A 20,422-nucleotide genomic window follows, 5' to 3' on the forward strand; every position below is an offset into this window, starting at 1 on the left:
AATCACCCCTTGAACCATTTCTCCATCATTTTGGGAAACTTCTCTGGCTTCTCTGTAACACTAGCTGTGTTTTTCAGCTTTGTCCATTTTCCGCCTCACAATTCCATCATACTGAAAACGAGAGGAACGTGTCACCTCTGTGCCACTCTTTAAAAAGACCAGGGGACTTGGACACAGCTAGGGATAGGTCTATAAAAATAGTATCTTTTCTCTCCACTTATCCTCGTAACATGAATCTCTCTTGAATTCTGTGGCGTTCTTGCTCAATTATTCCTAATCAGTGTGTTTTCCTGTACATCGTGAACTGCTCCACATCATGATCTGGCCGGCTTTGTCGCTCTGGAGGGCTGTGCCCGTCACACTGCTGTGTCACCTCCGCCCCAGTGGGCACCAGCAGCAAGATGAAGACAGCTGGAGCCTGTTGTTGCCATCCTTCCTTTAAACGCTTTGGTACCATCCTTTCTCCTAATCCTGGGTCTAAAAAAGTCATTTGTAAAGCTTCAGAGATGGATGGCTACTGAGGAAAATGGGGTTGGAGTGGCCTCTTAACTCCTGGCTAGTTGGAAGTAAAACAGCTCAGCTTTCTTTTGTACAGCCAGGCTGCAAGAGACACTAATAAATATTCTATTAACTGTTTTCATGGGGTATAAGCCTTTTAGCTGTTAAATATCTTACCTGAACAGGTAAGTGCAATGCTGCTAAACAGTGATTTCAGGTCACGGGTCTTAGTGTGTTCACATATGTTGTCTGTATTTCAGAAACTCTGCAGTGATGCTCAGGTGAGAGTTTTTGGGAAATGTTGCCAACTGAAGCCCGGAGGAGACAGCTCTTCTTCGTTGGATAGTTCAATCAATTCATCCTCCTCATTCTCTGATCCAAAAGAACAATGCCCAAAATACCAGGTGAGTCAGTTTTCCTTTTTTTTTGCATAACCCACATCAAATACTAACGGCAGGTGAGGTAGTGAATGTTCTAAAATGCTTGAAACTAGAGGCTAGTGGTGGAGAGCAGTTTTCAGTCAAAATCAGACTTTGTTTCTGACTCAGTAACGTTTAATCCTGTAGCTTTGGTTTTGAACAAGTCTAAAACCAACCAGCTGGTTCTCTCAGGATGTGTCTTTGAATGGCAGCGATCTCTCCAGGGCATTTGTTCTGTCTTATGACCTAGGTGATAACACTCATTCGGTATGATCAGACTTGGCACAAATATCTTATCTCGGTATAGATGAGGTAGTTTATTTTACTTTATTGCTAAATGCCAGGGAAATAACAGAGAAATGCACTAGCTATAGGGGTAATCTGTGTAACAGCTTTATAACAAGGGATTCAGTGCACTTCAGTTACATTTTACATAAGAGATTTTGGCCACGAGAGTAGCTGGAGTCATCTGACACGGATATATTTCTGTCATCTCTCCTTCCATGGATCACAAGTGTTTTATATTAAGCCACTCTAAAATAGAACTAAGCCCTTCCACTCTTTGTAATGAAGTAATTGTGTGTTTGAGGGAAGCTGCTATCTCTACAACCTATTCTGAAGTACAGTACTACTGATGTCTTAATCTACCGTAGATATAAATGAAGAACCTTCCAGTGCTGACTTTCCCACTGTCACGTTAACTCTTGCTATATTTGGCGAGCTGCATATTCTTGTTTTCTCTTTCTCATCACGCTCTTTTCCACAGCTTTAGTAAGGTGGCTGAAGATCTGTTTTCCATTCCTCCCTTCCTGGAAGGGCATTTAGCTGTGGTTATGAAAGGAAGAGACATTTCTGTCAGCAGCTTCCTTCCAGCACAAAATAACCTCCTTCATGCATTGTGTGACCAAGAAAAATGATCCTCCCCACTATCCAGAAGTTGTCTCTCCTACTGGGCAGGCTCTGTGTGAACAATGGTCAACGTTATTAAAGGAAATTAATTTTAGTGGTTGGCATGATCGTGTAGTTTAAAGCTGTGGAAAGTTTTCCCTTTTAAGTCCCCATTTCCTCACGTGTATTACTTAGTCAAAATCTTACTGAGTTGAACTGAAATGATGTGTGGCTATGTGACTGGCTCAGAAAGTGTGCGAGAAACTTTGACCTTAAGTTGGTCTTCTACAGGGTATTTGTTGTAAACTATCTACTGCATTCCCTGTACTCCTTCCAGGCTTCCCCAGCAAGTAAGCAGAGTGCCATAAAGACAAGAGTTCTTTACTGCAGAGTGAGATCTTGTATCGTGTATGCAGAAGGGCCAGAGTAAGCTTGTCCAGACATCAGTCAGCCTGGCATTTCCTAACTGCTGTGTCTGGTAATCTCAGGAGTTACTTAATGTATTTGCAGTATTTATACGTTCTTTTGTTTATTTTATTTTTTTTTTAAGCTATAAAGTGGAAGTCCAAATAATACAATGCTATAGGACTTTTAAAATAGTTCTTTATGTTTCCTTGTTTAAATGCATTTTGACTATATATGAGCAACTTTAATCGCAAGGTGAAATACAGGGTTTTGTTCCAGGCTTCCATGTTTTTAATTATGTTGTATCCAGATCCCTCACAAATGTGATTAGAATCCATTAAGATGAAGCTGAATATGGTTCTAAGCTTGACTGCAATTATTTGCGCATTATGACACTAGTGTTACCTCGGTACCTGCTTCTCAGTGTAGTCAGGACTGAAAGTCTTTCTGATTTGTTCATCACAACATTTGACATTTATTTCTGTATTGTGTTTTTAATTTATGTATGTACTTAGTTATTGATAGGACAATATGTACAGTAAGTGGAATATTAAATGTTGTAAATATATTCAGAAATGCAATTTCCAAATCATGCAAATTTTACTACCTCTAATATGCTAATGTGCAATAAGAAACACTTGTGGGTATTTTATGATCAGTTTTTATGTGAGCTCATAAATATGACCTAGGGAATTGGTTTGTGTCCAAGCTGTCAGTGCCGGAGGTTGTGCCCTTTTTGCCAGATGCTCCTTGGCTTTCTTTTGTTTCAGGTTTTTAATATTTAACCCCTTTCCTCAGTTGATTGCACTCTACTTTGGTCTTGAGTGACCTTTGTTTTGCAGCATTAAAGGCCCAAAGAGTTCAGCTGCAGCAGTGTTTGCATATTAAATGCATTAAATACGTGCATGTTCTGTTATGCATGGTAAAATTATTAAGTGTAGATGAAATGCCAGACTGAAACAGGCCATGGGTGCATCTTATCATGCTCTTTGCCTTCAGCATTGCTTGTCTCTGTCTTTCGGAGGAAAGGGAAACCCCTATAATTAAATTTGAAAGCAGCTGATTTTCACTTGCTTTTTTAATTCAGTTGCTTGACAAAGAAAATCAATACTTTATCTTAAAGTATTTTTCCTCAGCTTTAGAATAAGATTTTCACAACAGCAGAAAGTTGAAACCAAAACCAACCATCAAGGGCTTGACATTTATTCAGAATGAGTCCTTCAATTGGAGATCTGCAACAGATTTAAAAATAACAATCATAACATTTGGCTGTAGTAATTTGCAGTGTTCTTACTTCAAGATTTTGTGATGCTGGCAGACCTATCATTTCCTGGAGCCATTAACATCTATGCTTATATTTCCTCGGAGCTGCTGGGTCATACTGACTGATTTTAAAGTCTAGTTTTTCCAGTACTGCCTACAGTGCACCTAGGCAGTATGATATCCTGGGAGGTAAAGATGAAAATTTCTCTGAGACCCAGCTCATGATCAGATTTTGCCCTGCCGTATGAATACTAACAAACCTTGCAATTGTATCCTCATTTTTATAACTGTGGTTGCTACTTTTAGTCATCCCCTATCTTTCTTGCACTGATAGCAGAATTCAGAGGTTAATAGTATGTCTGTTAAAGTACCATCATCTTAATTGAGAGTGCTTGAGAAGAGCTAAAAATTGAGAAGTGTTATAAGTGTGTTGCCTTCTGGCTGATTATCATTTCCTTGTTCCTGCCCTTGTTCTGCAGGCTAGCATGAGCAGAAAGATGGAGTGGTCATTTTCATATCACTCCTTACTGCTGGTAGGAATCCGTGCTGTGGACACCTTGTCCTTGGTTGTGCTCTGAGCTCACTGTCTGATGCTGGGCAAAATATTTAGATATATTCCAAGCCTGTGTAGGAATCCGGGTGAGGATCCTGGTTGTTCAGAGCTTGGATGAGGGGTATGGAGATAGGGCACTTAGCGTTTTCCAAACACAAGGTTATTTCTGTGACTGGTTTTAGGGACCTTTTGGAAGGATTACTCAAAGGAAATGTTATGAATTGCCACGCGCCTCAAAGGAAATGTATTGCTCTCTTGCACAGTACTGAAGTACCTCACCTATGAACTGCCTGAGCTCTGTGAGTGAGTGATCATGATATTTTAAATTATTCAGGGCAAGGCACAAATGGAGAGCCAGCACTAATATTCTGCTCATCCTAGAGATGAAACAACCCTGGATAAAGGGACAGTAATCTCAGTCATTGAAAGTATACAAATAAGATGACTGTCAGCTGAGCAGTCGTCTCCAGTTGGTTGCCTTGAGTAACTTTTTAATGTTAGGTTTCTGTTTGCAGTATTTGATCTAGCCTGTGATGCGGCATAGTGACGTCCCTCCTCTGTATTTAGCCAGTATGCCTTACAGCAAGCTCTCACCAACCGAGAAGCAGGAATTGCACAACTTGAGCTTGGCATCACGATGCTACAGCTCTTTGCTGGTACTGTCACAGGAGCACCAGGGAAAGATGCATCAGATACAAAATACCATCCATGGATAAGTTATGAATCAGTCTTTGTCAAGAAAGCACTGGTCCAACTTGGCTCCAATGCAGTCTGTATCAGATCTGCAGTGAACTTGTGATTCTTACTCTCAAGCAGACACAAGGTTTAGGCTTAATGGTTCTTATTCAGTAAAAAGTTTTTAGTCTCCTGACTCAGCACCATTTGAATCTGCTTCCCCTCACCCCCTGTAGATGGGTTAGGTTTGTTGGATGATTTTAGTGCTTTAGCTCACAGCCAATGTGAAGATCACTTTCTATGCCAGCATTATCTTTATTGAACTGTTCAACTTAGTGTGTTTGACAGTGTTATAGCAAGATATTGTGCAAGTTTATCTTTTAAATAAAGTCTATTTTCCTTAGTTATATGTTGCCTTAATAGAAGCGTGCTTCTAAAATGCTTAAAACCAAATGTTGGTGGGTTTTTTTTTTTGCAGGGTTCTCGGTGCTCCTCAGATGCTAACATGCTTGGAGAGATGATGTTTGGCTCTGTGGCGATGAGCTACAAGGGCTCCACATTGAAAATTCACCAGATCCGGTAAAATTAATTTTTTACTGCTAGTCTTTTCATAAGACTTACTCCTTAGTGCTAATATGTAATGAATTGAATGCCACAAGTGCAGAGTAAAAAGAATTTCTGGGTTTGCTTTAAAGTAACTCTGATGTCACTTTTTACACAAAAGGCTGTTATGTCCTGTTTAGGTCTATAAAATCTGGAGGGTTGTGAAATGGAAAGTAAAGCCTGTCTTGGCACTGTGTTTCTGACATCTTCCTTTTTGTCCTCTAGCTCACCTCCTCAGCTCATGCTCAGCAAGGTTTTCACAGCTCGCACTGGAAGTAGCATCTACGGAAGCCTGAATACGTGAGTCTATTACAGATCATATCTATTGCACATAAGCAGATGAATGTAAGAACACAGAAGACCTTTTTTGGACCCTCCAGATTCTTTCTGTAGAAAAATAACTTCTTGTTCCCTGATCTGTTACATCCTGTCACTAGTGTCCTCACCTTTCCCTTGCGGTTGTCTTCACCTCAGTTTGCTTTAAGCGAATGAATGAACCATTCCTTTAATGCTGATATGGTGAAGCTTGATATTGTAAAGTACAAAAGTACCTGCAACCAGCAAAGGAGAAGAGATGAGAACAGAACACTGGAGTTGGGGAATTCACTCCAAGATGAAGAAAAAGGTGTTACAAAAACATGTGGGTTCCAGGAGTTCAATGTTTAGTTTTCTGTGTATTAATTGACCCACCTGAAAATGTGGCTTAGGCTATGAAAGCTTTTTCTAGTGGAAGCCTGCATTCTTACCTTGTCCATTCCATTCGGGCTATAATAAAGTAACACTATATTCTACTGAAATGCAAATCACTTGTTTTTGTTGCATGTTTTCTGTTTGTTATAGGTTGCAGGACAGTCTTGAGTTCATTAATCAAGACAGCAATACATTAAAGCCTGACCACAGTACAATTATGAATGGACTTCTTGGGAATATAGGTAATCACAAACAGATTTTATTTCCTGGTATCTTTAACTAAGTAATCATAGATTGTAGAATATGAAAGTCTTCTAAGTCAAATCTAATGTTAAAAAAAAGGCAAGCTAAAAACATTACATGTCGGTGGGGTTTGGAGGAGAATAAATCGGACAGTTCAAGGAATTAGCAGTGGTTCAATGTATTACTGATACCTATGTGTATATAAAATACATAATGGAAATATTTAGATATACTTAAGTTCAAATACAGAAAATGTTGGAAAACAACAGTCAGTAGAACTTTCTAAGCAGCATATCTTGGATCAGGCAGGATTGATTCTGCCTGGCTCTGTTCCCATTTTATTTTCATTAATTTCATTCTGTTCTGTACTCTGGCCACATGAGCGCATGTGCCTATGTGGTTTGTACTAGTCTAAGTCAACCTTGCACAGTTGTGCTGGAGTTTTTGATCAGATTAGACAGAATATCTTTTTGCTTTCTCCTCTTTCTTTCTCCGTCTGACCATGGAATCTAAGCAGTCTTGAAAAAACATCTGGCATCTTTGGTTCTCAGCCTTCGTGGAAGTGCTGTGCCTGAAGGCTCCATGAACATTAGATAACAGAAAGAGGAAAAGGTTTTGGCTTTTCCCCTTGGGGACAGTAGAGCTGATAGTAAAGATGCTGTAATTCAGTGCTTGGTTGTCCAGTGTAGCAGCCTGATGAGCTCTTCAGCACGTCTTCCCTTTCCCTTGGTTTAGATTATTGACTTTCCAAGCAAATGTCTGTTGTAGTAGGTGGAATAAGGGGCTTCTTTATACGTTTGCTTTCCAGAATATTGCTCTGTATAAAATACACTTTTCTAGTGTTGGAAGTAAGGAGTGAATTTGATGACTTTGTTACTTTAACTGGGTTTCTGGCTTTGATGTGCTCCTAATGCTTGTTGGGTGTGTTTACTTCTCTCCCTCACACTGACTTCGATAAGACTACACCTAAGCATGGGCTTAAATGCTTTTCAGGCTCAAAAGCTGTATACCTCATTAAAATAATTTCCAGTAGTCCATTTATAAGGGAAGCCAATTAAAGTTGTAAGAACCTATTATCTATTAAATGTTTCCTGAATTCACCAAGTCAGGAAAGTTAAAAAGACGCATTTTTCTTAATTTTCAGTATTCCTGTCAGACTTCAGTTGTGATTTTTCACAGTGCATGAGTGAATGAAGTGCCTGATCTAAGGGAGAGGAACTCACTTCATCTACTTTTAGGGTTTTGTTGTGGTTTGTGCTTGGCAAAAGTTCGCTGTATCACCAGTGTGATCTAAGCTGCAAGTTTAAATTCAGATAATGCAACTATTAGGTGTGGACTCAATATGATTTAGGTGTAGTCAGTGCTACACGTTCATCTGTGTCTGGCTCTGTAGTGAGGGTGGCTCTTCCCCACCAAGCAGAAAGGGTAACTGCCCTGAGAGCTGGCCAGAAGGTGTAGGCACCTCCCTGCAAGGGTGTGCAACAAGAATCGACAAGATTGCCTGCTAGAAGAGAATGCTGAAACTTTCTTTGTAATTGAGCTGCACAAGTTTTCAGTGGGTTCCACAGTGTGTGTTTACAGTTCCCCTTTCAACGCAGAGGGAACCATGGGTAAAGTACGTGAAGAAGTTAATCTGTAACTGCAGCATTTCTAACAACTGTTGGACAGCAAAGACTGCCCCTGACTCCTTGGGTCTTGCCAGCCTGTGATAGGAGAAGGGTCTATGTGTTTTGGTTGGGAACTATTTACAAGCTGCTTTTTTTAGATACGCTGGTGGGAAAAAAAAAAAAAAAGCAGCACTGGTCATGTCCTTTCCTTTAATGAGTGAACACCTAAGAGAATGGGAGCGAGCTTTGTTGAGATGCAGCTTTCGTGTTTTGTATAATCAGAAAACTTTGAGTGAGTAGCTTCAAATTTAGGAGAAGGACTGGTAATTAACTCATTAAAAATATCCATGCATTTTTCCTGGCTGTGTGTACAGTAAATACACTCTTTCCCTGGTATACCTACAATCCAGTATTATTTTTAAAAGGGACTACTGAGACTGCTAACAATTATTTTCTGTATGATCATTTCACTAAACTGATGTACTTGACTGTTCTTGGAATATGTACTTCAGCCTATAATTTTCTGTTGGTTCTACTAAGATTAATTTCTGCCTGCCTTCTCCCCCTTCTTCCCCGTCATCTTCAGCAACAGTGTTCTTCAGCCACCCCACCAGTGTGGATGTTAAAACAAACATTGTACTCCATGATGAATCTCCTGTTTGTGATCAAGTTAGGCTTTGAGCCTGCATAAATTAATCATTTTTCAACTTTAACAAAAAAAAAAAAAAAAAGCCCTTGGAGAGAAACCCCATCCATGTATGGGAGACAGTGTAAAGCCGGGTCTATTATTTTAATTCTATAAATACTATGTAGTCCAACTGTAAGCTGTATCCTTGAATCAACATTCTTGTTAAGCATAAGAGCTGTTCTCCTGCATTATGTTAGTCTGCGTTTATGTTGGCTTATATCTTTCTTATATCTATCCCTGCCCTGGCCCCCTCCCTACAGACTGTTCTGCTTTACTAACCTCATTCTTTCATGTGTATTTTACGTTTTGCCATGTAGGTCTTTCACAGCTTTGCAGCCCTAGGCGGGCATTCTCAGAGCAAGGTCCGCTCCGCCTGATCCGGAGCGCCTCTTTCTTTGCAGGTTTGCAGTGTGCTGTGTGCTGTGCTGTGTGGCTAGTCTAGCTGGTGTGACAAAACTGTGTGGATTTGTAGTTTAGCCCTGGAAATAAGATTTTTGGTTTTTTTAAATACAAAATGGACAGTGATGTCTGCTCTCTTACCTTTTTGGATACATGCTTTAAATCCCCAGAGGACAGCAGGCATTTTAATAGTCCTCTTTGGGGTTGGTTGGTTGTGTTGTTTTGTTTTGGAAACATATGTTTGATGGTGGATTTCATATTTCTGGAAATAATATTTCACAATAGCGTCAAGCTATTTTGATCTGGACTTGTTTCAACCAAACTGTAAAAACTAAAGCTAAACTAGGTTCATTTAAAATGGGCATTTCTTGCTTTTAGTGGTTGGGTCTTATTTCCATGGCTGAGTAGCTTTTATTTCACACACATATTTGTAAAATACATCACGTTTAAAGACTATTGAGCCTGAGACACTTTTGATCTTGTGTATATGCAGACTGTGAATCTGGACAGCTTACAGCTTAGTTGAACAACCAATGCACTGCTCACAATTTAAAAGTATTTCTTTTCTTCAAGACAGCATTGTAAAATCCTTTTAAAATTATATATATAATACCTAAGAAAGGTATATGAATGAAGTTGTGTTTAGATTGGTTTTGGGTGGGTTTTTTGTCTATACACTGAGTACTACCAATGTGACCAACTTCCCTTTGGTACATTAAAATGTCATTGAAAAATACCTGTGTAAAGAAATGAAGGGTACTAGTTTTAGTTTGTACTAAAATAGGTGTGTGCACTTCAGAAAAACACATACAAGCTTTTCAGATAAGTGTTTTGGCTTGTTCAGCTAAGCAGCCTTTCTTGGTGATGGCCTTGTGCAGTGCTGTTGATCTGAATTAATGAGCATGTTTTTGTTTCATTAATTACATGGAGATCTGCAAACAAGAAAGGAACTGTATATTCCCCTGCTAATTGGTATTCCTTGTTTTACAGTTCATAGCAACCCTATGGATATGCCTGGGAGGGAGCAGAATGAGGACAGAGACAGCGGTATAGCAAGATCTGGTAATGTCAGTTCCATGTGTTAACCCTGTGGACTCCAAAAATATTCAGTAGTATTCGTCACTGAGATGTCTAGACATTATCAAAAAGTTTTCCCTGTGCTGAAATGTGATTGTTCTGTTTCGTTATATATGAGCATTAAGGCACACCTATATGTATATGTACAGATGTTGTAGGTGTCAAGGTTGTTGCATTAGGAACCTCACAGGGATAATCTGAACAGCAGTGCAATTTATTAAAGCATGCTGCAAGTAAACAAGCCAAATTAAATGTTGAAATGAGTTTGCAGCATTTCTAAACAATACTTGTTGTCATCTCCTTTCCAAGTTGAGGAGAACTGTAATGTTAAAACATGAATTCACCTCCACAACACCCCTCTCCTTCCCCCCAGATTCAGGATATTGGGCACTTCAGGTTAGGATTGAAAAGGCTGTTAAAGGATGTGATTAACGCTACTCCTTTCCACAAAGAATTTATTTCCCAATACTCAGGGTTGATGAGCAAGGTGCAGCCTGTATGTTGCCTATTATGTAAAGCTGCAGGACTGTCCCACCCTTGTAGTGCTTGTATATCTTGTTAATGTTCTTATAAACTGGTTATTTTTCGATATGAAACATAGATAAACAGAAAAGAAGGCACTTGAGAAGCAACACCAGTTTATCTTGAGGGGCTTCGTTTAGTTGCTGGTATTATTTTCCAAATGCTCTTTCTTCTGGAGAGATTTTTATTTATTCCTCTTATTATTGCAGCATCTCTTAGCAGTCTGCTCATCACTCCGTTTCCATCTCCGGGCTCTTCATTTAACAAAAGCTGTGCTAGCAGTTACCAGCGGCGTTGGCGTCGCAGTCAGACTACCAGCTTGGAGAATGGGGTCTTCCCTCGATGGTGAGCTGGGAATGAAAATGCGGGTTGCTGCCCATAAATTTTCCACCATTGTCAGCTTGATTCTGCTCTTGCATATGTACATCTGCTCTTGCTGTTGCTTTCTGTGGGGTATTTACAGAGGTGTAAGTCAGGCTGCACTTCAACGCCTGATCTTTTTTAGTATCTGTTTTCTTCACAGCATTTGTTGTTTTGCACTAACTAGAAAGCCTTCAGCAAAACATAAACCTGTAGGCTGTACTTTTGAGGATAAGAAGCCCTAAAATCCTACTCAAAACACAAATTCTTGGCAGAGGTGGGAGAGAACTAGAGTACCATATTCTGACCCCAGAAACACTTTGAATCTGGTTCCAGCTTTTGTGAGTGCAGGATCAATTAATGGTTGCTTGTAAAAAAACTGCAAAGTGGATGTTATCAGAGGTGATGATTTGACAACACATGCAAACAAAAGGTGTTTATTGAAGTGAAATGTTCAAGAATTGAATTACACAGGAAACCGAGATACAACTTTAAGCAGTGGATTACATTAACTTTCTATTTTTTTTTCATGCTTCAAGGTCCATGGATGAAAGCTTTAACTTGTCAGATGACAGCTCTGGTCCTAGCCCAGGAATTGTTAGGAAGAAAAAGATAGCAATTGGAGTTATTTTTTCACTCTCGAGAGATGAAGATGAAAACAACAAATTTAATGAGTTCTTCTTCTCACACTTTCCTCTTTTTGAGAGTCACATGAACAAACTGAAGAGTGCAATAGAACAGGTAAACACAGTCTCTTTTGATTCTTGCACTTGTATTGCTGTACGTTCCCCCCAGCCCTGTCAGATTAATTCCTAACTCTTGTTACTAGTTTACAAAAGTGGGATCAACTTGCTGTGGGGTATTGGAAGTGCACCAGAGAAGAGCTTTGCTCTACAGCATCTTTGATGGTGTTTTTTATTGCTAGCAAAAGCACAACACAGGGTGAGGACAGAGCATGCTGCGTTACGCTACAGGGATTGCTGACAGCTAGAACAGTCGCTAGGCTGTGTAAGCTCCCAGCAAGCCCTGGATCAGCCAAGGGGAAAGGTGCTTTTAAGACCACCTCTACCTCCCTGCTTCAGCTGTATCTGAGTGTAGTGGATTGCAGGGTCAGAACCTATCCCTAGGCTATTCCAGGCTGTAAATAAATATCGAGCTTTTTTTCTTTCTCTTTTTTTTAACCCCCTGATTCTGATGTGTAGGAAATTTTCAAAGATTGACATTTCAAATATGCGGTTAGATTTGCTTCAAATCTCTCTTCTAGGAAATACTTAGTGGTTACTTTGCCACTGCAATGAAAACTTTGATCCCTTTTATGCCTTGAATGATGAAAAGCACAGAAGAAGCAGAGGCTGCAAATGCATGTGCCTCACCTATCTTTCCTCAGATATGAAAGTTGGCACTTGTACCATCGTTTTATCACTTAAAAAAAAATTATTTGCATGACTAGTTGCATGAAAGATAAAGTCAAACACATGACTTTGTTTTCCATTTTCTGTGCTTCTGTAGCTATGTGTTACTTATCTGTTTAATGATTGTTTTCAAGGCTATGAAAATGAGTCGTAGATCAGCTGATGCCAGTCAGCGGAGTTTGGCATATAACAGAATTGTTGATGCCCTTAATGAATTCAGGTGAGCAGTTTGTCTCCTATCTTTTGTGTCTGTTTTTTCAAAAGCACTCAAGTCTGTTTTAGAAGGATCTTCTCCTTAGTGCAGGATAAGTAACATGTCTAAACTCTTCTGCAAAAGTAAGTACAATAAAGGTATTGGTGATAGCAAGCCGTTATAATCTGTTTGTGTTTTTAGGTTTTGCCAAGTGTGTATATCCATCAGGGCTCGGTGTGAACAGGACATAGATGATGAAGGTTTTCTGTGCTTTAGGTAGTAATGAAGCTCCCAGCAACCTCTTAAATTATCTTTTATGGCCCGTTGCGAGGGGGAAAAGAATTGCAAAGCCGTTAGGGAAATACTCCTCTAGTGTATATTTTCCTGATGTGTGAGCAAAGCAAGACTTTTACCCTGCTCTAAATTCAGCTCTAAAGGTGTTTCAGATAACCAGCTACTAAGAAGGAGGACTATCTTTTTCACACAGTAAAATGCAGTACTGTAATCTCTTGCTATCAGTACCTGCAGAGCGCCTCTATTCAACAGTTAATATACAAAGTAACAGAGATAAGCACATCCCTGGCATTTAACTGTATTTTCTTTCCATAGTTTAAGTCATGGGGAGGGAATTAAGATGAAATCCGTCTGTTTCAAGTGATTCATCTTCTCTCAGATAGGAGTGGCAGGGTGCTTCCTTTTACAACCAGCGCAGAGTTACTTTTAAAAGACATTATAGGAGAGCGCTCTGATGTTGCAAAAAGAAAATCCTGTGACATCAGGATGTATTTTACCGAACAGTGAAGGATCCTGAGGGCTCACCCATTTTTCTACAATTCCACTTACCACCTGAATGCCATGGATTAGGTGGTGTTGCAGGATGAAGGCACAGTATATTTTTTAATTTTTTTTTATTATTATTTTTATTTTTTAGAACCTCACCTCTGGGCAGTTGTGAGGGAGGGCAGAGGATATGTTCGGTAGGGACAGGAGGCAGGGAAGAGCAAACACGTGGGCCTGCGGTGAGAGGTGGATGGGATCAGCAGTGCCAAGAGAGGGAGCAGAGGGAGCTCGTGACTGCTGGGAGCAGCCGATCCTGCCCAGGGGCCCGAGACGAGTCTGGCAACTCTGAGCAGCCACGGTGGTTCCTCCGCTCCCCCCAGCTCTGTCTGCCTCTCCTCCCCATTCTCACCCTGAGCCATTTCTCTGCATGCCCACCCCCTGATAACACCACCTCCCCAGCTGTTTTCCCAAAACATTCCCCCTCAAGATACATGCAGCGGACTTTGCCCATTCTCCTTTGTCCTTCCAAGTTAAACAGTTCCAGAGTGCCGGGGAGGGGTGCATATTGAGTCAAACGTAGGGAAAAATAACCCTGAAAACACAGGCCAAATCCCCCTTGCTAGCTTTTTCCTCCTTGGAGGAAAGCTTGGCGGTGCTGAGCTGGGATGGGACGAGGAAGGCTGCTCTTGTCGGACCGAGGAGGAAAATAACGTCCCACTGGACATGGGAGGATTGGCACTCTCCTGAGCCGCTGTAAGACGCAGTCATTCACATGACACAGCCATTGCGTAACCAGCACTGGAAGCATGTGTCTAACTACCAGCTTTATGCAGAGGTTTCCATGGTGATACAAATATTACTCTTTAATAGTGTAACGAGGTAAATTAAATCCAGTTTAATTTCATATAAATGAGTTTCCTGGGGCAGCAGACTTTGGCAATTCTGGGGTGGTTTTTTTGGTGTGGGTTTTTTTTTTTGTTTTCTGTTTTTGGGGTTTTTTTTAAGCAAGTGCATTCCAAGGTGTGCACCCAGCCGGTGCCCCCAGCCCAGGCCAGTCCTGCAGGTGGGCAAGGTCCTCGTGCCTCCGCAGTATCTCAGGGTGGCAATGTGTGCTGCCATCAAGAAAAGCATTTCTGTAACGTGCAAGAGCCACTTGCTTTTCAAAGCAATGCAATATGTGTCTGGTAAGAAAAAAAAAAGGTATATTTGAATACTGAAGGCTGGATGCAAAGATGTTTTGGCACAGGTTCAGCAAACCCATTTAGGCCACTATTATCTCTTTAGGCGTCTGCTTTCCCACTGAAGTCACGGGGAAGTCAGGAGCCTGAGTCCTTTGGTGAACCTGAGACTTGCGTTGATTCCTGCCCTCTTAGCAAATTGTGCTGGAGGGAAGAAGGGTGCTGACTTCAGTGAGTTGGTGTTTCTGAAACGTAATCCCGTGCTGGTTTAACTCATTGGGGTTTTTTTTTTTTTTTTTTTTTTTTTTTAAGGAGAAGGTCTTTTGTTTTTTAAGGAGGGTTTTTTGTTTGTTTTTTTTTGTTTTTTTTTAAACCCAGACTTCCAGAGGTTCTCAAGTGTAGCTGATGTGCACTCTTCTGGTGATGACAACAACCTCAAATCACTGGGGCATGGGGGACCAGCTACACGCCGCCGTGCTGATCAGAGAAGGGAGGAGGAAGGGTGACGGGTGTTATCGTAGCCTCCTGCCACCCAAAAGTCCCCTCCTGCAGGGAAGGTGCTGTGGTTGTAGGTCTGCCTGCTAGCCTGCAAGCAGGGTTGTTGCAAGGAGCTGGCTGCGGGGTCAGCCAGGCATTTACAGGCATTTACCTGCCGGTACTGGGGGTTGAGGGGGAGTAAAGAAGACAGCAAAACAGACCCCTTCCTTTGCTCTTGTCATCTCATCCTGTGAAAAACAAAGCTGCCTTCTCTGAAAGGCCTAGGCTGCTTCTGCAAATCGGTGCTATTGATAAATTTGCCATCAATTTGGTGCCTAGCTCCAGGCCTACTCTTGCATCCTTATTCACTTTACAATTTTTAATTTTCTAAAGCACTGATGGATTTAGCTATTAACACTTGACTTAGAGGCTTAAAACTCTTTGGATGTCAGCTGTGCAGACACATGACTTATGAAATAAGCTACTGTACTTGCATAAACATTTCGACTCCCCCGGTCCCCGAGGCCAATGCAGCACATTGATAATACAGATTATGCATCTGACTAATACCTGTGTGGCAAATACGCAGACTGGCAAGGAAACACTGGACGCAAGGCCTAGGGAAACACCTCTCTGCTTTCTGGCAGCCACGTTTGATCCTATTTTATGCCAGTAATTTTTAAGCAGTTTAAGCTGCTGAGAACAGAGTGGTGCATTTTGCTCAGCGGTGCAGGCTGGCCCCTGTGCCAGCATGGGCACAGGAGTGGCATGGGCTCCTGCACTCACTGCAGCAATTACTGCCTTCATTTTCTTTTTCCTTTTTAAGGAAAAATCATCTTTGGAAAGAAGGAATCAGGATAGGGAGCAAATGCACGTGAATTAAGTTTTAGAAACCGCTGGTGTTTTTTCTTTTTTGAAACAATCCCTAAAGAGGTGCTAAGCTTTGCCATTACATTGCAACTCTTAAATAGCGAGAGCAGCTCTCACAGCACAGTGCCGAGGGTCAGCAGTGTTTCCCTTGGGGAGGAAGGGAGCTGCAGAGGGATGCTGTCATCCACGAGAAGCCATCTGGCTCCTTTGGTTTGTACCGCACCAGGGAAAGATGTCTCGGACTGGTACCAAAATCCAAGACAAAGGCCGGGGAGGTTCGCGGGTGTATTTGGGTGAGGGTGAAGCGGGGAGCAGCACAATGCTTGACCCTCGTCGATGCCGTGCCGTGCCGCAGCACCGCGAGCACCGTCGTGTCTGCCAGCAGCAGGGCCGATCGCCTCGGTGCCATCTGCGCCTGCAGAGCAGACGAACCCCCAGAGGGTTTGCAGGAGGGGTTTTGCTCAGGTCTTCATTTTTGTTTGGCTGGGCTGTGTGCTTTGGTTTTGAGCTACCTTTAGATATGAAGGTGTTTCCTGAGGAGGTCTCCCAGCCCCTGTCCCTGCTGCACCCATTCCTGGTGCTGAGGTGCCCCGTAAGCTCCAGGCTGGACTTCAGCCTCCCAGAAGCATTTCCAAATATAAACCGTTTTAAATGTACTGCAACCCTCAAAAGAACAGTCTCTCTAGTTAACTGAACTTTCCCTCGCATGCGGCTGCTCGATGCTGGTGTGCATGGGGGGGGGGAGGGGAGGGGGGGGGGGGGCTGCTTGCTGCAGATGGCCAAGAGGGGTCAATTTGATTTTTAATGGTTGTTATTTTTTAAATCTGGTTAACTTCCCTGTAGTGTTTTAGGGTTTTGTTGTTGTTGTTGGGGGGTTTTTTTGGTTTTTGGGTTTTTTTCTGTTCTTTAATAAATGGAAGGGAGAGCATTTCCTCCGTGTTTGCAGAGCTGGAAAGCAGTTAATCCTTGCCCTTGGTTTCTGTGCCATTGCTGCCTGCGCTGGCATGGAGGGTTCCCTGCACTGCAGTCACATGCCTGCTGGCCGCCGGCCAGGGCAATCTGATCTCTCTCTGAGGAAACACTATCAGTTGCAGATGCAGCCAGGGTTACCAGAATAGTAAATAACGAATCACAAGACTTGGTCTATCTTTTCAACGAAAACAAATATTTTAATATGTTGGGTTTAGTGTAGAAGTAGTTTCTTTTTTCAAAACAGCCAAGCTGCAAGAGGCTTGGCTTGGGTTAGTTTGCATATGAAGGAGAAATAAGCTGTATTTTACATTAAGTTGTTCCATTTATCTTCAGCTTCTAAGGTCAGCTGTGTCGGGGGGGTGCAAGTTTCAATACTTATTTTGAGCTTTGAAACTCATCAAGCTTTGAAGTCCCTGGACTTGGGGTTTCTCCCTTTCTTTGGGCCTCTTTAACATCCACTCCAGTTAATGGGCTGTGAACAGAAAGCTTTCCCTTAACAACCCCACCTCCAGTCCTAACTTGCTACTGCCGAGGCATGAAATCCTGGTGCCCCAAGAGCACGGCGCTGCCGGAGACCCTCCGGTTACCCCCACGATGTGGCAGTGCTGGTGTGCCCCAGCTGCATGTCCCACTCACATCTAACCTGGCAGGACTGTTGTGCCTGGGTCAGTAACCAGGCTGTGCTTTCCTCCCAAGAGAGGACCAGCAGCAGAGGGTAAAGTAGAGCAGCTCTGAGGCTGCTCTAAACTGACCCAGCAAAGAGCCCCCTGGGTGCTATGGGTCTGGTAAGCTCAAAGGTAACTTGACTTTCCCCCTTTCCAGCCCATTGACTGTTTTCTGGCTTTCCTATCATGCTTGTGGCAGTGGAGTGTCTGAAAATCTAACCTTTGAGGAAGACGGGGTTGATTTTGACTATGGTGAACACACAGGATGGAATTTGTACTTAATGAAAACTGATAGAAAAAAAATAAGGCAGCAAATGCCACTGTCCCCCTCGCCCCTTTCTTCTTGAGCAGTCCCAGTGACTTCGGCACAGTGCACGGTCACCTTTGCTGCCCTTTGCAGAGCTGCTCTGGGGGTCCCGTCACCGTACAGCTGCTTTCTTCTCTGCTGAATAGCCAGGGAATAACTCCTTCCTCCCCTGAGTGCCCCTCGTACCGGCGCTGCTGTGTGCTGCTCTGCTGCTGACGTGCCGGGCTCTTTAACTTTAAACGCTAAACCACGGAAGATTTGGCAGCTGCTGCTCGAGTGTGTTTGCCTGCCTGACACGCACAGCCATTGCTTTTCTTCTGGAAGTGTCTATAAATTTTTAGACCAGCATATCCGGAGATCTTTATAAATCAAGGCTGGTACTAGGGATAATGGGATAATGTAAATCTTTGTCTTATAAAAGAAAAGTATCTCTTCCACAAAAAGTGGTGCATTAGGTGGGGAGAAACCTGAATTGATCAGTCATTTCCTTTGCTGTTTTGGTTTTTTCAGGCATACATTTTTACTGTGATGAAAATACAGGTTCCCAACACAGGCATTGTACTTAAAACTATCATTTAGTTTAGAGTTTAGAGGAGTTTAACAGTAATCTGAGGGGTTTTAATCTGGTGTTTTACTGCAGAGCCAAAGTTTTAATCATACATTTACTGACCTCTGTAGAGTCGAAGAGGATGTGGGTAGGTGCATAATCCTTGAAACCACGGGGTAACTTCGACTCTAATGTGCTATATTTAAAGCTAAAGAATTAAGCTGGTCCCCTGCTCTACAAATCTACGCTTTTGTGGGTTTGGCCTGGAGATACACCAAATTTTTTAAAGCAAGGAGGAAGATAAGGTATTTTTATAAGTCAGATGCACATAACCTTGCCCTAGTCATAAATCAAGCAGAACTATGGAGGATTTACATGTTTTGAATGAAATGGAGGGAAAACAGGGAGATAACAACAACAAATCATTCATTTCTTCTTCATTCAGAACAGGGCAGCTCTTGACTTTTGACAGGGAATGTTACTGTGTTTGGGATCACTTTAGGCAGATGCACGAAGAACCTGTGAGGCTTAACTCTCCGAGGTGGAAGGGTGCGTTCATATTATTTAATGAACAACACGGTTTGGATAATGGTTGATGAGATAAATTTTGTTTCTGATAGAAATGACAGCTGGAACTAAATGTTGCAGTAAATTCTTTGAGTTGGGATCTCTGCCTTTCATTTTTTTTTGTTTAGTCTTCTGGATTTTGTTTTGTTTTCTAGAACGACTATTTGCAATCTCTACACGATGCCACGGATTGGGGAGCCTGTCTGGCTTACTATGATGTCAGGGACACCAGAAAAGAACCAGCTTTGCCATCGCTTCATGAAGGAATTCACATTCTTGATGGAAAATGCTTCTAAAAACCAGTATGGTGGATTATAGTTTTTAAATTACATATGTGTTATGCCTTTTTATTTCAAACCAATTTTTGAATCAGTTTTTAAATCCTGGTAATCGAAGAATCAAAAGGCCATCCATAAATACCTTCTTTTTAAACCAAAAAAGAAACAGGAAAGTATCTCATTAAATGCCTGCTTCCCGACAACCCTCTAAATCTTGGTAGAGGCTAAACATTTGAAACATGTCCATAGGAAGCGCGTGATGGGTGTGTATGTCTGGAAGGGGGTGAACATACCTTATGAAATGCATTAATCTACCTTTCAAAATCAGTTATCATATGATGAGCAAGGTTAGACATTCAGTAAGAGCCATGTCTGTAATACTGTCTGACCGCAAATTGCTCTTAAACCTGACTTCTGTAAAATGCCACTAAAGAAATTGTGTGCTTCATTAGTACTCACCTTTCTGCCCTCAGGACAAAGCCGTGAGCGGTTGTTAAAAATTGAGAATGTTCTTGATAAAGTCAGGAGAATCTGATAAATTTACTCTTTTGTCAACACTTCATCCTCTTTCCCCAGGGCATGAATAGGGGAAGTTTTTAAAGCGTTTGGCTCCGCCGAAGTCCTAAAACGAGCACAAACATGTGAAGTTTGAGTGGGAATGGCACTGAAAGACCAGCTGTTAGCTCCGGGGAAACTGCTCTCTGCAGGGTGGGGAAGGGGCTGCTGCTTACCGTCTTCCAGCTTTGCCACCAACTTTGTCATCTTTTCTCTCCCCCAGATGGGAGAGTGACAATTAGCGGTCAGCATGGTCCACCTTCTCCTGCCTCAGTGCAACGGGAGAAACCGTAGGGAGTTTTGAGGTGTTCAAATGTATTTTCTTAAAATCAGTTCTTGCTGCAGTGGAAGCTTTTTCCTGGGATTAGCCCCTCTGGTCCCTGCCATTCTGAGCCCTGTACATCTTGGTTACACTTAAATGGTCATTTGTTTGGGTTTGTTTGCTTGCTTTATTTTAAATATAGTAAGATTTACAGTGATGGAAGCAAAAGGAAAATCAAGCCCCATATCCTTTTCAGTCTAGTTTTAACTCTCCTTTCCTCCTTCTGCTGTCTCCAGTGAGGAAACGGCTAAATTTAAGCTGTAGGGTTCCTGATGCTTGTAAACTATTCAAACAGTGTTATTTTGAGGCTCGGTGGCGTTTGACTGTTTTCCTCCCCGGGCACCTGAGCCGCTGTGGTGGCCGCCAGCACCATCTGTTGGCATGTGGGAGGCTCTTTGGCTGCACTTCT

The 20,422-nt window shown here is 42.0% G+C and overlaps 1 protein-coding gene across 2 annotated transcripts in view; it reads left to right on the forward strand.

The window, feature by feature from the left end:
* Nucleotides 1-20,422, forward strand: part of FNIP1 (folliculin interacting protein 1) — a 67,781-nt gene that overhangs the window by 38,889 nt on the left and 8,470 nt on the right. Inside the window, exons 3-12 of one of the 2 annotated variants that reach the window (XM_010578828.1) lie at nt 759-902; nt 5,180-5,280; nt 5,530-5,604; nt 6,145-6,236; nt 8,850-8,933; nt 9,922-9,993; nt 10,740-10,875; nt 11,430-11,631; nt 12,437-12,522; nt 19,014-19,160. In XM_010578828.1, coding sequence (XP_010577130.1) covers nt 759-902; nt 5,180-5,280; nt 5,530-5,604; nt 6,145-6,236; nt 8,850-8,933; nt 9,922-9,993; nt 10,740-10,875; nt 11,430-11,631; nt 12,437-12,522; nt 19,014-19,160 — 1,139 coding nt within the window. The remainder of the gene's footprint in view (nt 1-758; nt 903-5,179; nt 5,281-5,529; nt 5,605-6,144; nt 6,237-8,849; nt 8,934-9,921; nt 9,994-10,739; nt 10,876-11,429; nt 11,632-12,436; nt 12,523-19,013; nt 19,161-20,422) is intronic. The other variant, XM_010578829.1, reaches the window with a different exon arrangement.

This window comes from Haliaeetus leucocephalus, unplaced genomic scaffold (assembly GCF_000737465.1).
Source record: "Haliaeetus leucocephalus isolate CR32 unplaced genomic scaffold, Haliaeetus_leucocephalus-4.0 Scaffold656, whole genome shotgun sequence".
Lineage (NCBI taxonomy): Eukaryota > Metazoa > Chordata > Aves > Accipitriformes > Accipitridae > Haliaeetus > Haliaeetus leucocephalus.